This window comes from Eptesicus fuscus, chromosome 7 (genome assembly GCF_027574615.1).
Source record: "Eptesicus fuscus isolate TK198812 chromosome 7, DD_ASM_mEF_20220401, whole genome shotgun sequence".
Taxonomy (NCBI): Eukaryota; Metazoa; Chordata; class Mammalia; order Chiroptera; family Vespertilionidae; genus Eptesicus; species Eptesicus fuscus.
The window spans coordinates 77,813,503-77,839,720 of record NC_072479.1 but is presented as its reverse complement, the minus strand read 5'-3'; the positions used below and the strand labels follow the sequence as shown (position 1 = coordinate 77,839,720).

General features: G+C 37.6%; 1 protein-coding gene across 2 annotated transcripts in view; it reads left to right on the top strand.

The window, feature by feature from the left end:
• Window positions 1-26,218, top strand: part of PDE3A (phosphodiesterase 3A) — a 260,175-nt gene that overhangs the window by 215,536 nt on the left and 18,421 nt on the right. Inside the window, exons 3-9 of one of the 2 annotated variants that reach the window (XM_054719231.1) lie at window positions 1,631-1,888; window positions 4,025-4,179; window positions 6,768-6,883; window positions 14,875-15,094; window positions 18,245-18,330; window positions 18,691-18,845; window positions 20,720-20,857. In XM_054719231.1, coding sequence (XP_054575206.1) covers window positions 1,631-1,888; window positions 4,025-4,179; window positions 6,768-6,883; window positions 14,875-15,094; window positions 18,245-18,330; window positions 18,691-18,845; window positions 20,720-20,857 — 1,128 coding nt within the window. The remainder of the gene's footprint in view (window positions 1-1,630; window positions 1,889-4,024; window positions 4,180-6,767; window positions 6,884-14,874; window positions 15,095-18,244; window positions 18,331-18,690; window positions 18,846-20,719; window positions 20,858-26,218) is intronic. The other variant, XM_054719232.1, reaches the window with a different exon arrangement.

The window sequence follows — 26,218 nt, the reverse complement described above, 5'->3', positions numbered from 1 at the left end:
TGCACTGACCACCAGGGGGTAGACAGTCAACCGGTCGACCAGTTGCTATGATATGCACTGACAACCAGGGGGCAGACAGTTGATCCGTCGACCAGTCGCTATGACATGCACTGACCACCAGGGGGAAGATGCTCCAAATGGTAGGTTAGCTTGCTGCTCGGGTCTGGCTGATTGGGACTGAGCGAGACAGGCTGAACATGCCCTGGAGCCCTCCTGTGGTCCTTCCCCGGCTGGCCAACCTCCCTCATCTCTCCCTGGCCCCGATTGTGCATCAGTGGGGTCGCTCAGCCTGGCCTGCACCCTCTCACAATCCGGGACCCCTCGGGGGATGTCAGAGAGCCGGTTTCAGCCTGATCCCACAGGCCAGGCCGAGCGACCCCACTGGTGCACGAATTCATGCACCGGGCCTCTAGTAGTCAATAATATTCTAGTAGCTATGTATAGTGCCAGTTGGGTACTGGAAATATCAGGGGGAACACTTTGTATGCAGTTGTCTAACCACTATGTTGTACACCTAAAACTAGTAAAAAATAATATTGAATGAACACTGTAATTTAATTTTTTAAAATTTAAAGCACAATTTTGCTCTAGCCAGTTTGGCTCAGTGGATAGTGTCAGCCTGTGGACTGAAGGGTCTTGAGTTCGATTCCTGGTCAAGGGCACGTGCTTCAGTTTCAGGCTCTATCCCCAGTCTTGATTGGGGTGCATGCAGAAGGCAACCAATGGATGTATCTCTCTTACATCAATGATTCTCTCTCTGTCTCTCCCTCTCCCTTCCACTCTCTCTAAAAATCAATGGAAAATATCTTTGGGTGAGGGGTGGAAAAAAACACACGAATTTCTCTTTTTTTTTAATTTATCTTTATTGTTGAAAGTATTACAGATGTCCCTTTTTTCTTCCTATGGACCCTCTCCACCCCCCACCCACCCGCCCATCCCCCCACCCCCACACACACACCCAGGCCTTCACCACACAAATGGCTCTCAGTCTGATAGGCAGTTTGGCAAAATATGATAAATGTATTGCAGAATTCTAGAACTAAAATGTCTATTCTTACCATCCACCGGAAGAGGGACAATTTGTGAATTTGAACACAAATTGAGTTGCTTTTTGTGCTTATCTCTAATAGTAGTTGAATAAGTACCACAAACTAGGCTAAAATATTACATCTTAATAAAGCTAAAGTTTTGTCTTTTCAGAAAGAAATTACTAAAATTAAAATCGTATAGTATATTAACAATGTTATTTCCAAAATGAAATTGCTAGATAATATACATTAAAATGTTGAGCTCTCCATAAGGAATAATGAATATGAAGCTTTCTCAGGTTCTCTGAAATTTTGTGCCTTTTAAAAATTAATGTGTATGTGTTTAATCTCTTTAAATGTATTCTACCTCCCCCCCCCCAAAAAAAATTTCTAGCATTAAAAAAAGTGTGCCATGAACACAAACATGGTGGAAGCTATGGCAAATTTTGGCAAAGTTTGAAACAGAAATGTGTTTTGAATGTTACTGTCCTGTAGCCCCAAAGAGTCAATTCAGTCCGTTTAGCAAACAAGCCCAATCCATTCCCTGTGCCTTCAGATGCAGACCTTTGCGTATCTGACTGTTCCTTTGTTTGGTGCCTCAGTCTTCAGGAACCAGTATCACTGTGGACATTGCCGTGATGGGCGAGGCTCACGGCCTCATTACCGACCTCCTGGCAGACCCTTCTCTGCCCCCCAATGTGTGCACATCCTTGCGGGCCGTGAGCAACCTGCTCAGCACCCAGCTCACCTTCCAGGCCATTCACAAGCCCCGAGTGAATCCTGTCGTTTCCTTCAGTGAAAACTATACCTGTTCTGATTCTGAAGAAAGCTCCGAAAAAGACAAGCTGGCTATTCCCAAGGTAGGTAGGAGTGACACACCCATGGGAAGCTTAAACGTTTTCTTTTTCCTCTAGGTCTCTCTCTCGGAACCCATATGCTAATTTAAGTCAGTGTCTCAGTGAAATGTCTTGATCCTGGTGACCAGAGTAATGAAAGTTTAACATGAAGACTTCTGTCCTTATACTTGATTGCTTTCTGTAAATTAAAATTTCACCATTTTACCTTACCTTTTTTTTTATTCAGACTTTCAAGAAGTTTTTACTTCTATATGCCAGGCCCTGTTGAGTGGGATAAGATTATAGCAGAACAACAGCAACAAAAAGTCCCTGTTCCCATTCTGGTGTGGCTTCTGTGTAAAATCCATTGCCTTCTGAAACACGCCGTTTCTCCACCCTTTGCATTCTTCGTATGGTATCCTTCATTGTACTCTAATGGCTTTCCCAACCCAGTAAGATTTGAACTCAGAACAGTTTTAGTTGATTTTGGATTATTTAAAGTAAAAAATGGTCTTCATGTTTTGTATTTTTTTTTTCTTTTTACACAGAAGATATACTAAGAATTTCATAGAAGTAAGCTACAAAGGATAGATCCTAAATGTGGTGTAGACCTCACCTTAGTCGAAAACAAATCATATGAAAGACTAAAAAAAAATGAATAAGTCAGAATGTAAGTGGTCCCTGGTACGGCCTGCACCTTTATCTATTTGGGAAACCAGCAGCCATTCTCTTGAACTGGTGACCAATCAGTAACATGCAAGCTCCTGCTGTTGTGTCTCTTGGCTCAGGGATGTGTTCTTTACACAACCTTGTCCATTAGCTGTTTACATAGTTTCCTTCCAACATCTACTTCTCTGAGAAAGGTATGGCTCAGCATGACATGAATGGAGATAGATTAACTGATTCCTTTAGCTCTCAAAATGGATATGAAGTCAGGGACAGATTTATAGGCAACAATCCTGGTATTTACAGTGGGTGACCTTTTGTCTTGCTATTGAATTACCTTCTAAGATGCAAATTAAGATCTTTCAGGGGCATGGAAAACTGCTTAGTATCAGAGGCATATACTTCATTTCTCAGAAATGTCTAAATCCTCAAGAGAGCAGACTGCATCTTTATAAACTGTGCTTACACGATTGGTCTATTAGACCAATGGTTTGAGCTCCTACCCATTGTAATAGCTGCTACAGTTGTAGCAGAATATCTCCACTTTAATTTTTAAGGTGAAGACCCTCTTTACCATGCTGGTGGTCATCCTGGTGAGCTCAGAATCTTGCCTCAGTGCTGATGATGCCACATACCCCATTTAGGATATGAAAGGAGAAGAAATAATAAAGAGAAAGTTGCAGGTCAACCAGCAAAGTCTCCTACTAGGAGGAATTGGTACTGATGACGTTACCCATCGGCCTGAGGTCTAAGTGACATTAACCACAAAGAGGTGGTGCATTTTATGTTACACTCTTACTCTTTTTTAAAAAAATATATTTTTTATTGATTTTAGAGAGGAAGGAAGAGGGAGAGAGAGATAGAGACATCAATGATGAGAGAGAATCATTGATTGGCTGCCTCCTGCATGCTCCCCACTGGGGATCAAGCCTACAACCCAGGTATGTGCCCTTGACTGGAATTGAACCTGGGACCTTTCAGTTTGCAGGCTGCTGAGCCAAACCTTCTAGGGCCACTCTTTTACTCTTATGTCCTGTCATTTGTACATCAAGAAATTAAAATTAAATTAATAAACACTTTGGTGTAGAGACTGTTGTGCAAGATGATATAAATTAATTCATGCCCCAAAAAAGTGACTTTTGAGGGAAATCTGCTCATAATAACTAAAATGGCATGTGTGTATAGGTATATAAATTCTGTTGAACTAATAAAACTATAAAATTACCTCAAAAGTAGTTGACTGTCATTCCAATAATCCTATATTCATGTAATCATTGAAGTGAATGTTCCAAAATGTTATTTTATAGTATTCATTTGTTTTGACCAGAGTCTTTTATTGCATATCTGAGTACCCACATTTTGGACAGGTGATATTCAACCAATATAGTTTAGTAAGTTTGCTTCCAAATAAAAGCCATTTTCTTCCATTGTATGATATTGAGGTTAGTGGTAGAAAATATGCTTGGCAATAAAATCAACTCTCCTTCTTCCTAGCGCCTGAGAAGGAGCTTGCCCCCTGGTTTGTTGAGACGAGTTTCGTCAACTTGGACAACCACCACCTCAGCCACAGGTCTACCCACTTTGGAGCCGGCCCCAGTACGGCGGGATCGCAGCGCCAGCATCAAACTGCATGAAGCACCTTTACCAAGGTTAGCAATGCTCCTATTCGTTTCACATCTCTCAGAGAAGTTACTTACCAAACAGGAATTGTAAATTACAGGGGAAGAGAGGCCCAACCAATTACAGTTGGTTGGAGGCCAGCTTTGGAAATGAAAAAAAGTGTATGCATGGTTTAAATGCAGAGGAGCACAGGGATTAACATCAGATAATTAGGCTTACATTGTGTTTTGAGCAATGCGTGCAGATTAAGTTTTGGTTTGGAACATCTCCAAAATGTAGATCCCATTCATTACATTTCTATGTAACATTCTCTATTCTACCAATAGGTTATTATTTCCAGATTTATTTATAACTAGCTTTCCCGTTGCAGGAAAAATCCTGCAATAGGATTTCCTGCTGCACTCTACCCCGCCTCCGTTCCTCCCTTGTCACCCGCCTCACCTTCTCCAGCACGCCCGCGTTTCCCTTCGCCCCCGGCCCCGCCTCCGCCCCGCCATTGTCACCCGCCTCACCTTCTCCTCCAGCCAGCCCGTGTTTCCCTTCGCCCCCAGCCCCGCCTCCGCCCCGCCCTTCTCCTCCCCCCCCCCCCCCGGCTTGCTTGCTTCTTCGAAGTTTTACTCCCTTCTGCAGCTCTTGGCTTCTTTGGACGCTGTCTTGATATGCAAATTAGCTGCCATCTTTGTTGGGGCAATTTGCATACTCGTCCTGATTGGTTGGTGGGCGTGGCTTGGCTGGTGGGCGTGGCTTAGGTGTAGCGAAGGTGCGGTCAATTTGCATATTTGTCTATTATTAGATTAGATAATAACCTAGACAAACCAAGGATGTCCTGCAGAAAGCATTCCCTAAATGAACCTCACCATCCATTATCTTTCACCTAGTAAATAGTATAGTGTTTAACAGCAGGTTCATCATTCGCATGTTTACAAGGAGATTTTGATCATCATCCTTTTTTCCCCAGGGTATCACCATTAGAAGAAATTGTAGGCTAAATCCCTGTTGCTGGCCTTTTCCTTCCCAAGGAAATATTGCAAAAATATTATTTTTGAGTGATTTTACAAGCACTTAATTTTTTAATTTAGATATACCAAGAATGATAAATAATAAAGAACACAATTCATGTAAGTCCTTCTGCATCTTAAGTAGTTAGTTTGTCAAGTCTTCAGGAAACCTATGAGGAACATCCTACCTAATAATAGACAAATATGCAAATTGACCATACCTCTGACACACCCAAAAGCCACGCCCACCATCCAATCGGAGCGAGTATGCAAATTAACCCAAACCAAGATGGCTACAGCCACAGAGAACAAGGTTTCCTAGGTAACAGAGGAAGCCAAGCTTTCCGCCTGCCCCTGCCAGGCCTAAGCCTCCACTCAAGCTACAAAGTTTCAATTATAGAAAGTAAACAAATTCAAACAAATGGCGGCAGGATGGAGCTTGAGAGAGCAGGCCAGGGTTGCCGCCAGCAACAGGGGAAGCAAAGCTTTCCGCACACCCTGGCGGGGCCCACCTGCTTAAGGCAACAAAGTTTCAATTATAACCCCAACACAAATGGCTGCCAGCCTCGGAGGGAACCCCAGGCTTGGCTCCACTCCAGGCTACAAAGTTTCAATTGTAGAAGGAAAATAAATTCCAAGTACCAGGCCCTCCACTTGGGTTGCCAGGGGGCGTGGCCAGCCTGCAAACCACCACAGGCCCCTCGCTCAGGCCACCCACGCCCCAAGGGAACCCCCGCCTGATCCGGGACACCCTTCAGGGCAAACCAGCTGGCCCCCACCCCTGTACCAGGCCTCTATCCTATTTAATAAAAGAGTAATATGCAGATTGATCATCACTGCAACACACAATATAGCTGCCCCCATGTGGTCAAAGATCCTGCACCCATGTGGACACAAGATGGCCACCACAAGATGACCAGCAGGAGAGGGCAATTGGGAGGCACCCGGCCTGCAAGGAAGGGCAGTTGAGAAGGACCAGGCCTGCAAGGGAGGGCAGTTGAAGGTGATCAACCCTGCAGGAGAGGGCAGTTAGGGGTGACCAGGCTGGCAGAGGAGGGAAGTTGGGGGCAAACAGGCTGGCAGTGGAGTGGTTAGGGGGTGATCAGGCTGTCAGGCAGAAGCGGTTAGGTGCAATCAGGAAGGCAGGCAGGCAAGCAGTTGGGAGCCAGCAGTCCTGGATTGTGAGAGGGATGTCCACTGGGATTGGGCCTAAATGGGCAGTCGGACATGCCTCGAGGGGTCCCAGATTGGAGAGGGTACAGGCTGGGCTGAGGGACAACCCCCCTCCGTGCACGAATTTCGTGCACCGGGCCTCTAGTAATTCTATAAATAGAAAGAGGTGTTTGATTCCTAGTAATTGGATAAGTAGGAAAGTTATCTTTGTGCTTTTGTTAACCCATATGCTTGATGAGTGACTGCTAAATCCACACAGCAGAGATTGAGCTTAGCTGCCCTATTTTGTCATTTGGACAAGGTGATTCTATCACTGAACCTGGACCATGACTCAGATTGGCAAGTCTAATATGGAAATGATGGTTTGGTTTTGGCAAGTTCTGCCCCAATGGTTGATGAACAATTTACTTATTCTTCTTTATGCTCTGTCTTTATAGTGCTGGTAGCTCTGACTCTTGGAATAACCCCACGATGATGACCCTCACCAAAAGCAGATCCTTCACTTCATCCTATGCCGTTTCTGCAGCTAACTATGTGAAAGCTAAAAAGCCAAGTCGCCCAGGTAAGTGACTTGCTGAGAGAAGAGTTCGTATTCACTGAATGTGCAGTCACCAAGAGAACTAAGCCTTAAGTGTTTAAATAAGATTCAGAGGATGCTCTGCACATGGGTATATTTGGTTTGACTCTTGTAAAAAGAAAAATACCTCAATAACCAATTAATTACCTAAATTTCCACTTTATATGATGAAACAGATGCTTTCAAGGTTGCTATACCAGTTACTCTATCTTGAGCATATTGGATGAATAGGAAATCACATATCACCATTGAGGATAATCTCTGGAAGCTTCATCTTATAATATCAGAGCTAATAATGTACTTATGAAATTTCAATTTTATTCTTAGTGGCTATTAAAAGAAACTTATTTTTCAGGAGTATGGTATTTATAGGAGTTTGAAGAAATGCTTTATTTACTATACATATTATAATTTTTCAAAGAAATTCTTACTTTATGTTGTCACTCACCACCCCCTTCTCACTGGGCTGTTAAGACATTCAAACTCTGCCTGTCTTGATAGCCCCAAACTCCAATTTTTGTGTCATCAGCCTCATGACATTGCTAATAGCTCTGCTGGCTTGTTTTTCTAATTGCTGCATCCTGCTGCCTGGGTTCTCAGCCTTTTGCTCCAGGTTAATTGTTAGTAAATAATGCTCTGAAAGGAAGAACAGTTCATGGGATTTTGGTCACACTGCTAAGGATCTGTTCTTTCTAGAATCCTAGTCCTCCAAATTAGTTGTCTCACCTTGATAGGTTTTTTTTTTTTTTTTTTAATTCAGCATTTCTATTTGTTGTCAAAGCAACAGAAATTTACTACAAACTACAGAAGCATAGCCAGAAGCAGAAGTTCTCAGAATGACAATGTTTTTATGAGGGTTAGCGAAGTAATACTCACATCCCACTGATATTTCAAGAGACCAACAGAAATATACTCATAAGTATAAGAGACACAAATTAAGGGAGCATTTCTGTTGTCTGTTTTTACATCTAGAAAGAAAATTTAGTGATTTCTTTCCCTTTTATCACCCCCTTTATATTGGTGACTATTTCTTGAAACCATTTAAGCACCAACGTTGCTTAAATCTCTACTATTTGGTGTTAGGAAGACACTTTCTCCAGCAAGTATACTTTTACTGGAATTGCATCACTGAGTGAAACCATTAAAGGTTATTTGGTTTTCCAAAAACTAATCTGGTCCTCTCTGCTCTTTGAAAATGTTCATTAAATCTTATAACTTAGGTCATTAATGGCCTGAGAAATAGACTGGAGCTTTCATCTAGGCCAGGAACAGGCAAGGTGGGAAGATACTTAAATTGGGTTGCCTTGGGGGCAGATACAGATTAGCTCAGTGTTGTGGAGACTCAGGTGGGACTCCAGCAAGGTGAAGTAACTGGATGTGAGCACTTCACATTAAACCTGAGACTTATAAAGAGGCACTAAAGTGGTCAGAGGTCAGGAGGACCCCTAGGCTCCCTATAAAAATATGTGCAAATAATTTTTGAAGGAAAGCATCACCAGTTAAGGGCCATATGATTTCAACATATCAAATTCAAGCAAATCGGAACTTGCAACCAAGATCACTAAGCACACAAGAAACATGAGCTAGAGAAAAAGGAAAGAAAATAACTTTACAGATCTCTAAAAGGGTGGAGATACTTAAATGCTAAAATATTTCATTTAATTTTAAAATATTTAAAGAAAAATACAGGTTATAAAAATAACAGCAATGGGAGAAGATATCATTGAAGGTCATCTAAACATAACTTTTAAAGACATAATCAAGGTAATACGATATGTTAAGTGACGTAATATAGTATTCAAGGGGAAATTAATAAACGGGGAGGCAGAAAATGTGAAGAAATTACCCAGAGTGCAACATAAGTGAGAAACTGGAAAATGTAAAAGATTTTAAAGAATATAAGAAAAGGAATTAGACTTTCTAATTAGATCATCATAGTTGTAGTAGAGAACAGGGGACATAAACTCTGAGGAAAAGTGGAATAAAGGGGAAAAAATTCACACATGGACACAACATTCTGAAACGACACAGCATCAAAGGCAAAAATAAAATTTAAAGTTAGTCAGATGAAGTCAAATAACCTTTTCCAGAAAAGCAGTCAGTCTGAGAGCAGAACTTTCTAGAATAAAGGGCATCAGAACACAGAATATTTTATTCAAAGTTCTTAAAGAATCTAATAGTCAACCTATAATTGTGTGTATGTCAAATCTATCTCACAAGAATAGGAGTGAACTAAAGACATTTTCCAATAAGTCAAAACTTTACCAACTACCAAATTTTAACTACAGGAACTTACGATGGATGAAGTCTAGAAATAAAAGTAATAGCAGAGAGGTCTAAGATGTAATAAAAATGGTGAATAAATAAATTTGAAAACCATGAGTCCATCAAACAAACATCATATGCATAAACAATAGCATTTCCAGATTTTTGGGTATTTTTAAAAGATAGAATTAAAATATTGAACAATAATAATATGTTACTCAAAAAATGAAACATGAATTTAAGTATTCTACATTATTGTGTAGCTCAGGAAATGGATTCAGATGGGGAAACTGAGACACAGAAATGTCAAGGAAATTTTCCAAGCTCACATAATTCATCCTAAATTCTTTATTTTGTTTTAATGACTTTATACTGGGGAAAAAAATTAGAACAACAAATTGAGGCAATTTAAAATTAAAATATTTTGGCACTGCCCTTGACTGAGTACAAGATAATGGAATGATTTGGTTTTCTGTCTCTCATTTTTCTTCATTTAGGTAATAAAATTAAAGTCACAGTAACCAACATGATAAACTCAAGAAGGTGAAATTGAATCATTATGTTGTATTCCTGAAACTAATATATTGTTACATTGTTATACCTCGATAAAAAGAAAGAAAAGGAAGCTGAAAGTTATGGTTAGTGATTTCACTGGAAATAACAGAACAAATGAGGGAACAGACATGAGGAACAGCCTCATCTTCCTGTGTCCTGCTCCCCAATTCTTATGACTACTCTCAATAAGAAAGGGCCAAGTGTCAAAGGAAAAAAATGTCCATGTAAGATATTGCAAAGGCAGATGGTAGAAATTAGAGCCACAGCCAAGGCAAACATCTCTTTCCCTTCTTGGCATAAAGAGCATAAGGTATTTCTATCATGATTACTTTGGAGAGGACTTTGCATTGCGGCATCTCTAGACTGCTATCACCGCAGAGCTAAATGTTTATAAAATAGCCTATATGTTAAGCATGCTTAATTCAACTAAAATCCCTGAAAGTCTGCCAAAAGGGGGGAAAAATCCATCAAGAATCAGAGACCTGAAATTCAATTACAGTTCTCCCTGATCAGATAGGTCCTTCTGCTTTGAAATCCTTGTTTCCTTTTAATGATGGTATTGGGTTGATTGAGCTAACTAGGTGTGTTATGTTTGATATAACTGACTGTGACGCAAGCTGGTTTTAACTAAACTATGTAGAAAGGGACCTGGTAAAGTCCCTTTATGTGGCAAAGAATATAAGGAAATAGAATCGAAGTGTGAATAGAGTCTAAGGAGGAAAATACCAACCAATGGGCAAAAGAGGTAGGAGAATGCAAGCAAAAAGTAGAAAATAGAACCACTGAAAAATAAGTGACCTGTTTTTAGAGGGGACTAATGAAATCTGTGCTTTGCACAAATCTTTCAACAGTGTGTCCTCTAGCTTGATCAGTCTGCATTAATTTAAATAGCTGAAACACAACCAGTTATTTACAGTTACTAATATAAAATAAATGGATGAAATCACAGAGGAGTCTTGATTAAAGCATAAAATATGAGATTCAAATATGATTTGCATTTTCAATCTTGCTTTTCTATTTATGAGTCACTGACAATGTAGAGCTGCCATTATGTCATTAATGAGCTCTTAAAATTCCTCTTATTTCATACTTAATGTGTTTATAGTAGTCCCTTCCCAGGTTCTTATAATTCGTATGAAATTCTTATAATCTTATTTTAATGATTACAGACCTCTCTGTAATCATAAAGTAAGCTAGACTGAGTTTTTCCTATAGAAAATTTGAAATGAGAGATAAATTATGACTTTGTGATTTTTATTTTTGCATTCTCTATACTTTAGATACATGTTCTATTTTGGAAAACTATTAGGATTGTCCATTTGCCTGTGGGCAGGGAAAAGAGGCATGTATTTATCAGACATGCTGGTTCCTTTCTTGTTCAATTAAAATTAAGCTGAGAGAGTTTTACAGCACAAAACAGATGGATTCACTTAAATAATTTCCTTCCAGTATTGTTTATCATCTCCCTTTGATTGCCCAAAGTTCCTTGTGTCTTGATACACATTTTTTCATGCTCTTGGGAGCAAGAAATTACAGACTGAATTACTCAAAGGACTTGGCATTTTAGAATTTTTTAAAGTTATATCTTAAATTTTTTTTATTTTTTAATGTTTTAAGTATTTCACATTAGACCAGCTTCAGTTACTCAAGGATTAGTATTTATTGAGCTAAGTCTCTTTTCTGGAATCTCTTAAAATTGCTGAGTATAAATGAAGATAAGCATATTTGAATAAATACATATTTATCTCATCCCTTTACCAGGTTGTGTGTGCGTAGAAGTGTGAGTGTACAACATAAAGGTGGATGCGATTTCAAATGTTATGAAGTTCACTAACATTACACCCGTTTACACTTAAACTACCTTAAAAAACAATCTGTTCTTGAAAACTTGAAAAAAAAGGGTCTTTCTTCCATTTCCTTGGAGTATCCAGTTCCTGTGTCTGAAATAATTTCATTTGTAGTCTTTCCTTTCTAAAAAGATTAGTTGGTTTTTATCTTCACTTATATCTTTCCATCTACTTGAAAACTAATACGTAAACATGGGCCCATTTCCTATGGCATTCTCTTTCTGTTTTTAAAACTTTAAGTAAACTAAGATAATGCACACTGTGAGAAATAGTAGTTCGGTTTTGGAAACAAAGGAATTTATATGTTTATACCTTATCTTCTCACCTACAGAATAAAAATATCCCTGCATTTCAGGGCTGTTGCCAAGACTCTTGCTTGTTAGCTGTATTCAAAATACATAGACTCTCAGCTCTGCAGAAGCAAAGTGCTTCTCCTCTGTTTCAAGGTTTATTTTAAATTTCATCCTAGGCAGTAAATGTGGAGTCTTAAGGTCTGCTTATTTTTTTTTTTAAGTTTAGTTAATCCATGAGTTCTAAGAACTCTAATCGTTGAGTGGATTTTTAAGAGAGAATTTCATTTCTCTGAGAACATCAGCTGGCATCTACTAAAAATTAGCAATGAAAAAAAGTCACTCTTCTCGTAAATGACCTTCAGAGAGTACGCTGTGTCAAAACAGAAATGTGCAATGTTTCCACGGGCTTTGTAAAAAAAGTGGTAGAAACTTGTCAAAAAACTCACAATTACCTAACAAAATAATGAAGGAAATGTCTAAGGCAATGCCTAGCAGGAGTCTCTCTTTCTTTGAGACGGCAATTAAACCCTTGCCTTGGCCCACAGCTCTGTACCATCTTACCCAGCAACCTCTCTGGCCACGTTCCCTGCCCCTCTTCTTCCTCCTTGCTAAGCTGAAGCCACACTGATCCTCTGGTAGGTCCCTCTTTCTAGAACATGCTTCCCCAGGTGCTTGTCTAAATAGACATTTAGATCTCTGTTGAAATTTTACACTGAGAGCATTTCTGTCCTCTGTCCTCTACCCCGCATTATTTTTCTTTCTATTACTTAAAACTGCCTGACTTTCTTGTCTTCCTTTTCCTCCTATACCTCTTCCTTTTTTTTTCTTAACCTTCTTGTTTTTCCTTCCTTCTCCTCTTCTCCTTCCTCCTCTTCTTTTAAGGCCTTTTCTTCTTCTAATTCCTTTTTAATTTTTGTTTCCCTACAAAAGAGTGGAAGCTCCATAAAAATAGAGCATTTTTTGTTCACTACTGCCTCCTCAGCCCCTGGAACAGGGCTCGCAGTCAGTATTCCTTGAATGAGCAAGGAATATGTAACCTTCATAACACATCACACCCCCATCCAGCTCCTTAATGCTTATACTGCTTTTTTCTTATATATCTGGTGACTTAGTCAGCCAGCAATCTAACAAATAGTCTAAATTAAACTAGTCCTTTTCAACCTTTTTTTTACATATATGTGTAATAATGTGAATACGATGTTATATAGCAGTGGAGAAGTGAGAAGGGATTTAGAGCTTGTTGAAATTTTTATTTCCTGCATTTTCTAAAATTATAATAAGAAAATCTAATTACATTAGATTTTAATATAATTTACAATATAAGTCTAATATTAGAGATAATATTAAAAATTAAATTTATTCTGGGGCCTCCAAATGAAGTTGTGTGTTTTTTTTTAAAAAAAAATTGCAACCATTAATACTTTACAGGTATCTGTAACACACTTGCTGCACACAATGATAGGTTGGTTGAGAAATTCTGAGATAAATATATAGTGAACTTAATTTTCTTTTGGCTTAAGAGACGATGTGATATGAAAGTTTGTCAATATCTTTGCTAAAATAGCTAAGCCTTTTCACTAGAGTCTAAATCAAAATTAAAACCATAAAGCTTGTAATTGTACAGAGCAATACAAATGTTGCCTAGTAGGTAATGCATTCTCCCGTGGGCAGTCTCTGACAGAGGTATGGCTAATAAGCCACCTTTTACAAGAATAACTGTCCCCACTCCATATTCTCCTGTTTACTAACACTGTGACCCTGGGAAAGTTATTTTACCTCTCTGAGTCTAAGAGGTTTCAGTTAGGTATAAAGGCCAGGATTGATCTATTGATCAGGAATCAACAATAGAAATACTGAGAAAAGGACTAGGAAGGGTTGCAGGCCTCCACACTGAATCGAAGGAAGAGTACGATATTAAAACAAAACAAAAGAAATAAAAAAAAAATACCTTAATTACAAAAGCTCTTCAGCAAGCTTCATATTCCTTCCAGTGGGCCAGGAAAACTGTGGGTGTGACAAACAAAACATTTGGGAGAACTAAACACGGGAAGCCGACTAAGCCAGCTGCCAGTTCACCACACATATTATGATGTGAGAGCTGCTGGCTGTACATTTCCCCGGAGTGGTGAGAAATCGGAAACAACTTTTAACGACTTCATTTCATTTGCTTTACAGTAGATTGTTCAGCATTGGTAAATAGGTAGTTGTTCAGAAGCTATTTCTGTCTTTTCTTCAATTTTAACACGGGCTGCTTCCCCTACATGAGAGAGGAAATTCAAAAGACATCGTCCCTATACTCAAACATTGGAAATCTAATTCAGTGTTCTGTAAAATTCTCACAACTGGGAATAAACAGTTTGCCACAAATACCCACACTTAAAGTTTAAACTTCAGGCCTATTGTTTGATCTTAAAGGGAGCATATTACATTTTTAAATGTCTTCTTCAGAAATTACTCTGATCAAAGTAATTTCACACCCAAACTAGACATTTTGCTAAAAATGCCCATGGTTAATAGAGTTGAATGCCTGATGAATGTATCTTCTTTATTTACATATTTTAACCATTGTATGCCTGCCAAACTCTGCTCCAGACATGTTAATATTTAACATAATTCCCGATCCTCTTGCTGCTAAAAACTTCACAGCAGAAGAGAAGGCAAGCATGAGAAAATGTTAACCATTATCATCGTGTTAGAATGACAAGAAACAAAAATAATATTCTTCTGTCTTGAAGTTACTCCAGGCCACCAAGGCTTTCACTGGATTTGCCAACATTGCCACCAATTGTCTCCACAATGATTCATTCCTTTTATTTCATGCTGTGAAGATACCCCCACTGTCCATACACCCCGTCCACCCTGTCTCCAGATGGTGGCATGCAGGGGAGGCCAGCCCAAGGCCCGAGTACTTGTGGGGCTCTTAGTGAGTTCAAAGGAGTCCAAGGTGAAGTTTAAGAGTTGCAAGTTTGAATTCCAAAGACATTTCTTGTGACTTAATGATTTCTTTTCTTCTCAGGTGCCCTCGCTAAAATTTCGCCTCTCTCATCGCCCTGTTCCTCACCTCTCCAAGGGACTCCAGCCAGCAGTCCAGTCAGCAAAATTTCTACAGTTCAGTTTCTAGAATCTGCCGAGACAACTGCCAAACCAGGCCTAGGTTCGCACAGGGCCTTAACTTACACTCAGAGTGCCCCTGACCTGTCTCCTCAGATACTGACGCCACCTGTTATATGTAGCAGGTAAGAATTGTATATTGTTAACTGGAGCTTAATAGTGAAACCAGTAATACTTCTCCTCTTAGGAACACTCACCAGCAGTCCACATGGCTATGTGTATGTTTGCCAGAGTAGTTGATAAGGAAGTATAGGATAATGTGATCTGTGTTGAAAAAGGTATGATAGAAACTTAATTTTTCAGTGGTTTTCTACTAATAGAAAGTTTAGAGTCCATATGGGTCGTACAGCTAATCTTGAGAGATGCAATAATTAGTTGTATATTTTGTCTGCTTACTGATAGAACATACATAAAGCATATGTTTTTAAAAATCATGTCAGGTAATTTAATATAATTTGATATTATGTTGGAATATTTTTTTACTTCTTCTCCAGGGAGGGTTTTATATTGATTTTAAAGGCATTTTATTTTAAGTTTGCAATTCCCATTTTAACACTTTAAAAATGTGCAAATAACACAGGGATCGCAGAATGCAAACAAGCAATTGCTTGTGCTGATCTACCATATTGGAATAGACTTGCGAAGTGTTGTCTTTTCCTAGAGGGTTAGAAAAAAAGGGCCTAGCATGGCAAGAGTAATTATTTTGTCAACATTGTCACTAAGACAGAAATATCTCCTCTTACAGATTAACATAGTGTTCTTCTTCAGAAATAGCTTCATCTTGAACGATTGAACTTAAAGCTTTACAATATTTCATTCAGTTGAAAGGAGTTGAGTGTTTTTAAACTAAGTATAATCACAGGAATGTCTTGAATAAAATGCTATGTCTTTTCTAAGGTTAATGAGGATAACCGTTTGAATAAATTAGTTACATGTTGCTCTTCTAATATCACATGTTTCAACAGACCCAGATTTGATCAATATTTTCAGTTTTGAGCTTCACAAATTTCATATTCAGATCCTTTGTTTATAAACTCTGTATTAAATGAATGTTTTTTTATAACCTTTATTTTTATTTCCTTTCTCTTTATAAATATTTTTAAAGGAAAAAAACCATTTTTGTTTGTTTGTTTGGCCATGGCCAGAGTAAAAAGTTATTCTACTGACCAAAAGTTATTCTGCCGCCTTCTCTATGACAGCTTTTTAAATAAAATAATTTCTGTAGGATACTAATCCCATCTTTTCCCCCTACCAAAAAAAAAAGCATGATCTGTGGTAAAACATACATATTTCCCTTTTAGTGATTCACAACATGCATAACTTTATCAAAAGCTCTGAGAAGTCCTGCAAAAGGAAAACCTCTTGATTTTTGTTTCATCTAGAATTGTCTGTTTATTTAACCACAGAACCAATTTCTCTAGGTTAACACCCAATAATTGCCCACGGAGCTAGTGTTTAGTGGAGCATCCTTCAGAAACATTTTCGGGGGTATGCATCCTAAGCCAAGAAGAAGCCGCGTGGGATATCAGCATCAAGGACATCAGCTGTGGCCTCCAGATTTGTGTGATATAAGTCACCTAAAGAAAGGAGAGAGATGGCCAGGAAAGATCTACCGCTCACATAGCTTTTCTCATCACAGTCTATTTGTTGTATTCCTCGCAGGAAGAATGTAATGGGATTTTTATAAAAAAGCTTTTGGAGAAAAACAAGGCAATTTCACTGCCTACTTGTTCAGTAATGTTTATAAATCCAGTAGTGTGTGTTTTATTTGTTTGGGCTTTATAAATCTATAATTCAAACCATGTTTTATTATTGCCTTCAAGGCAGCCACCCATGTAGGCCCAGAGAGCTCCAGAAACACACGACTAATTATTGTGGTTTCCCCTGCTGAACTCGAAGGGTTTGGCGTTGCTTCCCAGTCTCTTGGCTGCTGTAATGTCTATGCAACAAGCTGTTTTTTTGGCATAAAAGGTAGTATGTTTGAACTACTAATTTAAATGTTCCTTTTAAGTATTATCTTGCAATGAAAAATTTAAAACTAATAAACGCTGCTTCTACTAAGTTTCATTGGACAATGTAAGCACATCATTGGCATCTACTTTCTTTTTCCTTTGGCCCTGTCATTTTCTTTTGATTCCCTGATGGGATTTCATAATTAGAAATATTTTGAGTGCGATGTTTTTCCACTTACCTTCAAGGCTCAAAAAGTAAATTAAGTTAGGATGAAAAGACTTTCTAACTAGAAAGTGTTTATCTGTACCACGAGTGTAAGCACAATGGAGGGGGGGGGGAAGAGATATTAATTATATTAAAGTATAAACTATCACTCACTTCTTTTATTTTTTGAGTGAATCTGTGGTTAAATAACAAACAGAAGCCCTCTGAGATCCTTTGTAATATTAGGCAAAAGGAAGGAACTCAGAAGCAAAATACAGAATTAAAACCTAACCATGAAGTCTCTAAACAAGATGAGTGAGCGGGGAAATTTGCCAGGCCATTTGTGAGGTTATTTTTTTAAATTTATAATACAGTCAAAATGGTTGAGAAAGCAAAAGTATCCTATATCCTCCAACCTCCTCAGTTGAAGGTACCACCTCTCAGACATCTTCTTTTTCTCAGTTACCCACAATGTACCTCCTTGGTTTGTTTTTCTCAATTTGAATCCTATGCTGTCATTTTACATTCAGCCTTCATCATTTCCTTAGGGCCTTAACAGGTAATTGATCCATCTGCAAAAAAAAAATAAAAAATTAACTTTGGAGGCAAAAAAATCATATATTATTGTTTTATTTCCACATGTACAATCTTTTCTTAAAGGGCTCTTTGGACATAAAATGTCTTCAGCCATAACAATAAATCTAATAGTGAGGTTTTTACATAGGCCCAGAGGGATTCTATTGGGGGAGATATTTTTGACCAAATACACATTGACATCTCCAAAATCATTACTATATAAGGAGATCAGACTATCCCAGGATTCTCTGAATAATGTAACAAAATTTTGCTGGTAGTTTCACTTCCAATATGGTCTAGACTATGGAAAAGGATGAGAGTCAAATGAAGCTTCTGATCCTTTGTATTGATCATGTTCTCACAAGAAAGAAAACAATATACTGCCTATCAGCATACATGTATAAAACTAAATGAGTTTCTCCCTCAAACAAGTAGAAGGTAGAAATATTTGATTATTGCTATCTATCAATGTAGATAGATGGTGTATGCCTATAATTTTTTTGAAAAGAGGATATACTTACAGCTGTTCCAATATTTCTCAGCTGTGGCAGGCCATATTCCCAAGGCAATCCTGCTGATGGGCCCCTGGAGAGAAGTGGTACAGCCATTCGGACACCAAGCAGAACGGGTAATTCTTTATTTGAATTCTCTTCCTCAAAAAAGGAAATTGCTTTACTTTCTTCTGATCACAAGTGAAATGTTCCTGATGTTTTTAGATGAGAAATTTTAAAAACAACAAAAGAAATCAAAATCATCCATAATTCGACTACCTTGAGTTAATCATGGGTAAAATCTTGGTGCAAAGCTGTCCAAAATGTTTCTATATATCTACACCCAACAGATCCTATATTCTTGGTGTGTAAAGGCTCATGAAGGCAATAGTTCTCTGAACACTGTATTAACCACAAGCATTTTAGGAATATTCACTTTAAATGGGACCCCATTTTTGTTACAAGTTTCATAACAGACTGATTTCTTTCAATTCCAGATGACACTGCTCAAGTTACCTCTGATTATGAAACTAATAACAACAGTGATAGCAGTGATATTGTACAGAATGAAGATGAAACCGAGTGCCCAGCAGAGCCGCTGAGGAAAGCTTCGGCTAGTAGCCCCTACACACCTGAGACCATGATGTTCCTGGTAGCCCCATATCACTTATCTCATTTGTTTACGTGAGAAATTGGACTCTATTATAGGGATTGGCTTAGATATAGATCCAAGAATCATTAGGTTTACAGAAATATCTCATTTGGATTTTAGATGTATTATAGCTTTCTCCATATATATGAATATAATTTTTCCTATTTAAGTCTTATTGCTTAATAATTTATTTTCTTAGTGAATAAAAACATAAGTATTCATCTCCACAAATGATTATAGCTATTTCTTAACCCAATCTAAAAGTGTAAATATGCATAAGAAAAATGAATTACTTCATTCAGTAAAATAATCCTATATAATAAAAGCCTAATATGCTAAGTGTCTAGTCGTCAGTTGTCCATTCAACTAATCAATGCTTAATATGTTAATGATATGCTAAGGCTCCTCAACCACTCTCTATGATGTGCATTGACCACCAGGGGGCAGACAGTTGACCAGTCACTATGACGTGCACTGACCACCAGGGGGCAGACGCTCTGGTAGGTTAGCTTGCTGCTGGGGTCCAGCTGATGGGGACTGAGCGAGACAGGCAGGAAAAGCCCTGGAGCCCTCCCACAGTCTCTCCCCGGCTGGCCAACCTCCTGCAATCCTCCCCAGCCCCTATCATGCACCAGTGGGGTGCCTCGGCCTGGCATGTGCCCTCTTGCAATCCGGAACCCCTCAGGGGATGTCAGAGAGCTGGTTTTGGCCTGATCCTGCAGGCCAGGCCGAGGTGCACAAATTCCTGCACCGGGCCTCTAGTATTTTATAAAGATCAATTATTCAATAAAGTGAAATGTGTTAGTTGTCCTAGGACATCTGCTGGTTGTTGTTTTGTGCATGTGTATTTCTAGCAACTCCATAATTTAGAAACTGAGTCAATATTTGTTTTCTTTTTTGTATTAAATCAGGTTTACATAGACACTTGCTACCCATTAAAATATCCTTTAATAATGACCTACTTTGTGTGTTTAAGGTGATCTATTTAAAGAAGATTAAAGCATATTTGAGTCGGGTTAATTTTGGGGAGGCAGAAAATGGTAGCAAATAGTGGGCTGTCATGTGATTATCAACTACTGCTGTTATCGTTCTTCTTTAACCTGATTTATCATTTATACTTTTAAATCAAAGAGATTTTCAATCAAAATAATTTACATTTTTTATCTGCATTATCTTTCTTTCTTTGTTTCTTTCTTTTTTTTTGATAGATGTATTCTTAGGAATGTCCTCACAAGGGTTCAGTTATAAAATGTCTATACATTCATATGGTACATGTTTCTTTGGAGACTGAACATCACATGAATTAAATTAAAATCCTGAAAAAATGTGGCTGTTGTCATTCCGCAGGATTAACCCTAATTTTGAAGCAGTAGTACAAATTTGACCAATTTCAGTAGGGATCATTAACGCCTCCTTCTCACTCATGAGTTTTCTTTAAGAGTCCAATATGAGCTAGGAATGTTCAACCCAGAAAATTTTACATAAACATATAAAGAGATAAATGTAATACAATTTCCAAATGTTCTGAAACCCTTGACTCTTTACTTAGGAACTCCACAGTAGTTATGTAAACTTATGGAAGAAGCATCTTTCTTTTTCTTTCTTTTCTTTTTTTCTGTAGCATGTATGAACCAGCACAGGCAGGCACCTACTAATACAAAACTAATGGTCTGAAACAGCATCAGGACCATTTCTCCTTACTTAGGGGCCAATGTCTTGTTCATCTTGATTTTTTTTTTTAAAGATCACCCATTCACCCTGAAGTTTTAAGTCATTTATTTCAAATAAACTCAGTTGTTGCATTGAACTTACTAAAGCATGAATGCTTTATAGAAAAACTGTATATTGTTAAAATATTTTCATCTTTATTCCAGGACAAACCAATTCTTGCTCCTGAACCTCTTGTCATGGATAACTTGGACTCAATCATGGAGCAGCTAAATACTTGGAATTTTCCAATTTTTGATTTGGTGGAAAAAATAGGAAGAAAATGTGGCCGTATTCTTAGTCAAGTAAGAAATGAATTCATACCTATGACTTTAAATATGGAAAAAAGAAATTCTTGGTTGGTTGGTTAAAGCTCTGTACACACGTGATACCAGTGGTGAGTCGTGAGTACAGAAAGGAAATTTTAGTACCCAACGTTCTATAGATTTGGTGGTCATGGGTCAACAAAAGTAATTGGAACTTCAAATGAGTAAAATACTGTATTCTACAATTAAAATATGTATTTTTGGGGGGTGGGGGGATGGATATACAAGCAAGATGGAGAAATGACCTAAAATTCATAGAACTCAGCAGAAGAAAAACTGACACAGGCCCTCAAAAAAAGAAAGCTGCCTATTCATAAACACTAATTTATTGTAATTCTTTCCATTGACTATTTTCTAAACTTTTTTAATTTTACAGTGTTTCTATCTTATAAAAACTAAGATAATATGCATAAATATTTTCCCCTCCAGTGCTATGAACATTCAAAGAGAGTTCTCTGTATTTTAATATGGAAACAACCTTTATGCATCACAAGCTAGACTATTTTCAAATTTTCCCAAATAAAGAAATATTTGTTTCTATGAGGGAGGAAAAAAATATAGAAATTAAGAATGAAAATTTTCTCAATAATCAAAACAAAACAATGTGTTCACCCAATTAATGAACACATATCAAAATATATACTCTTAATTAAACAGGATGATACAATAACACTTATTACCTTATTTTAAAATGTCTTAGGTGAACTCTGATAGATTAAATAAATATCACAGCACAGATATGAAAGACTACCAAACTTCTTAATATAAGGCTTAGATGAGAATTCAGGACCCTGATTTATTGTTGCACAAACATTCCCTGAAAAACACCAGAAGACAAACCAGTTGATACACTGATTTCTACTCCACACGTTGGAGACAGGCTTTGCTTGGACCTCTCAGCCAATATCTGAGTGTGGAACTTCAGGATGAAGATTCCTGATCCATGAAAGTTTGAAGGAAGAAGATAGAGGGGGCTTTACCTCTATTGCTCAGTTCCACAAACAAACACTAATCTGGTCTTCAAGAAGAAAAATGTGTTTCTTCCTTACAGGAACTCCTGTTCTAGCAGGAAAATGAGATGTCTGTCAAAATTAAATGACAATTTATGCTACAGACAAGAGAAGTATACTAAAAATGATTGATGGAATATGAAACTTAGAATAATTACAATGTCTATGTAATATGCAATTGTTGCCCCTGATATACTTCATCACGGCCATGCACATATTGAGGCTAAAATGGCCTTATTCTTTTCTTGGGAGTTATTAGCCCCATTCTTCTCTCCCTTTCTCCTCATGCTAAGCAACAATTTTTATGCTAGCTGATCTTAAGGACAGGCTTAAGGGTAGACTTTTTTTCTTTTTTTAATTAAAAAAGTTATGATTAAAATTAAATTTATTGGGGTGGCATTGGTTAATAACATGATATAGGTTTCAAGTGTATATTTCTATGATACCTGATCTGTATATTGCATTGTGTGTCCACTACCCAAAGTCAAAGCATCTTCCCTCCCCCATTTATTTTGTCGCCTTTACCCTTCACTGCCCCCCACCCTCCTTTCTTCTGGTAATCACCATACTATTGTCTGTGTCTGTGAGTCTCAGTTTTATAGCCCACATACGAGTGAAATCATATGGTTCTTTTTCCAACAGACTTGTTTCACTTAGCATGATATTCTCAAGGTCCATCCCTGTTATCACAAATGGCAGTGTTTCATCTTTTCTTATGGCTGAATAGTACTCAGGGCAGCCGTTTTACTTCACTCCACCCTAGCCTCATGCATCAGGGCTCCCCCTGGGATGTTTTGTATTCCACTTTCTGAAACCTGTGGCAGACTATGACTCTGAGGGAGTGATTTTCCTGCAAATATGCCTGTCATGGTGCCACCGGAAAAACGTGGCCGTGGGCCAGGAGTTCTCTCTTTTACTAGACAGTGTTCCCTGGTGTGGAGAGAAAAATCTCACATTGTTTTGTGTGTTGTACATACATCACAGACTCCCCGAAACTTACAGTTTACTTTTCTCAGTAACTTTGATGCAGGAATTTTTTTTTTTTAAATCTCTATTTTACAGAAGAGGAAATTGAGACTTCAAAGAGGAAATATTATTCATCTGCAGTCATAGAGGGCATATTGGATTCATGATTTGAATGCAGATATATTGTATTGGAAGTCCAGGCTTTTTACCTTTATTTCAACTGCTTTTTAGCCTCCTATAAAACACACCCACTCATTTATATCTTTAACTTCTTCATATGGAGAGTGTGAGCAATAGAAAGGTGGTTATGATAGCAGCCAGTTTGACAGCACCAGTGACAGTGTACCAGGCATCATTGCAGCTTCCCATCTCCCCTCAAAGTTCTGTGAGCTGGAGGATGGCAGGGTGGATCTTGATCAGCTTTTCCACCAAGTGTTTTCCAAGAGTCTTGGATATGAGTAGCCATCAGAAAGATTAGACATGATTAACAATTAGATTTTGACAAAATCCATTAATGTTATTTTTCACTCCTTTCAAAAATAAAATAAATAGGTAACTGCATGATCCTTGTTATGTCACTTTATTTTTTCAACTTACAAAACAGTAAACTTTTTGGAATTGCAGCTTCATTTGCACTGCTAAATAGAATTTGATGGGAGTTTTTTCCCCCTTTGATTTGAGTTTATAAGGACAAAAATCATGAAATTTTCACTGTGTGAAAGGCATATTTTTTTTTCACCTTAGTAAGAATTTAGGACAGCTGAAATGAATTAACTTGAACATTCCAAGAAATCACCTTTTGGCTGAAACTTCACAGAAAATGTCTCACTTCAAAAGACTTTAAAAGAGACATATGTGTAGTGGAAATGACTTCTCAGTCTCAATATACTGCCTGCCTGTCTTTTTTATGATTATCATGTTTATTTTAATAAATTTGAAAGGACATTATTCAGATTTTGGAATGGTGCTCACTTTTCTCAGTCACCAATATCTTATCTGGTTAATGGTGCTATTTATTTATGAGTTTGGATTATTGCTGGTTGATTTTTAGCAGCTTCTTGGTAAAAATTCACCTGTTTTAAAATCATACTGTAAAATATCCTGTTGTCTTAATTTTGTAATTCATCTTTAAAATGTTAAAAAAAAAGAATAATAGGAAAATTTAATTTTTTTATTTTTTTTAATTAAGGTATTATATGTGTACATATCTTAACCATTGCCCCACCCCCACCCCACGGAAAATTTAATTTTAAAATCATTGCATTTCAAATATTGGTGGTAGGATTTTAAGCTGTTAAAAGTACAAAATCTGAAGCCAAACCGCTTGGCTTGTAATGTGTCAACTGTGTGATCTGATAATGTGTCAACTGTGTGATCTTGGACAAGTCACTCACCTCTCTGTGCCTCAGTTTCTCCTGTTTTCAAATATTAATAATTAATATCTATCTCAGAAGGTGTTGTGAGGATTAATTACATGTAAATAATTAATATATGTAAACTATTTAAAGTAGGCTTCTCGCTTATTAAATGCCAAATATATAAGTATATATATATATGTGTGTATATATATGTATATATACGCATAGAAGCTGTTATTTTTATTAGTGTTATTATTGAAGTAATATGCAGAAATAAATCCATTAGGTATTTATAAATAAGAACTCAAATATTATATGAAGCAATAGTAAAGGGGAAATAACTAAAGGAAGAACTGGCTTGAAATATTACAGAAACTATAAACTTCACTTTCTATTGCATTTTTAAAATTCCTTATTATTTAAAGTATTACATGAGTCTCCTTTTTCCCCCGTTGACCTCTCCCCGGCCACTCCCGCCCCCCAGCACATGCTCTCACCCCCCTACTGTCTGTGTCCATTGGTTATGCTTATGTGCATGCCTACAAGTCCTTTGGTTGATCTCTTACCCCCTCACTCCCCTGCCTTCCCTCATAGGTTGTACAGTCTGTTTGATGCTTCTATGTCTCTGGTTCTATATTTGTTCATCAGTTTAAGTTGTTCATTATATTCCACAAATGAGTGAGATCATGTGGTACTTATCTTTCTCTGACTGGCTTATTTTGCTTAGCATAATGCTCTCTAGTTCCATCCAGACTGTTGCAAATGGTCAGAATTCCTTCTTTCTTACAGCAGTGTAGAATTGTATAGTGTAGATGTACCACAGTTTTCTAATCCACTCGTCTGCTGAGGGGCACTTAGGCTGTTTCCAAATCTTAGCTATTGTAAATTGTGCTTCTGTGAAAATAGGGGTGCATATATCCTTTCTGAGTGGTGCTTCTGTTTTCTTGGGATATAGTCCTAGAAGTGGGATTACTAGGTCAAATAGAAGTTCCATTTTTAATTTTTTGAGGAATCTATTGCATTTTTTAAAGAGAGGAAGTGGGGATGTTATATTACACAGAAAAAGGCTAAAAATTAAATATACTTGCTGTTCAAAGTGAGAAAACCCAACACAGAATTGATATACATTATATTCTGTTCCCAACCAGCAAGTACAGTGCTCCTTCTAAAACGTACGTCAAATAAAGTTACTTTCCAGCTTCAATGGCTCCCTACCTCATGCAGAGTGAAATCCTTATAATGGTCAATATGGCTGTCAAACACCAAGATTGCACCAATCCCAGTTTAAAGTCTACTCCTATCTTCATTCCATGCTGGCCTTCTTGCTTTATCCATCCTGGCTTTCTTGCCGTTTCTTGAATATTGCAAGTATACATCGGGCCTTTGCATTGGCTTTTACTCTACATGAGAAACTCTTTCCTTAGATATCCACGTATCTTACTTCACACGTCTTTTAATTCTTTGCTCAAATGTCACCTGAATATGCTTACCCTAGCCCTCATACTTTAAAAAACACTTCTATACCTTTTCTGTATTTCTAGTCCTCTATCCCTGTCCTGCTCCCCTTTTTCTTTTTGTATATAACTTATGACTTTCTGTCAAAGTATATACCTTTCTTATTATGTCTACTGTTTATATAGCTATCTTATTATGTCTACTACCTTGCCCTACTAGCTCCATTAAGGAATACACACAACACACACACACACACACACACACACACACACACACACACACATATATATATATATATATATATATATATATATATATATATATATCACATAGTGACAAACATTGAATATATAATTTTAAAATGTTACTGAATTTGAATTGATTTAAAGTCAATAACAAAAGATGAATTTAACTATGGAGCCATATATTAAAAGTTTTAGAGGAAACAATCCAAGGTAATTTTATGAAGGAATACAGATTAAAATAATGAAAAATTATTTTTAATCTCCTCAATTATACCCAACACTGTGCCTTTGTGACATGAGGTAAGG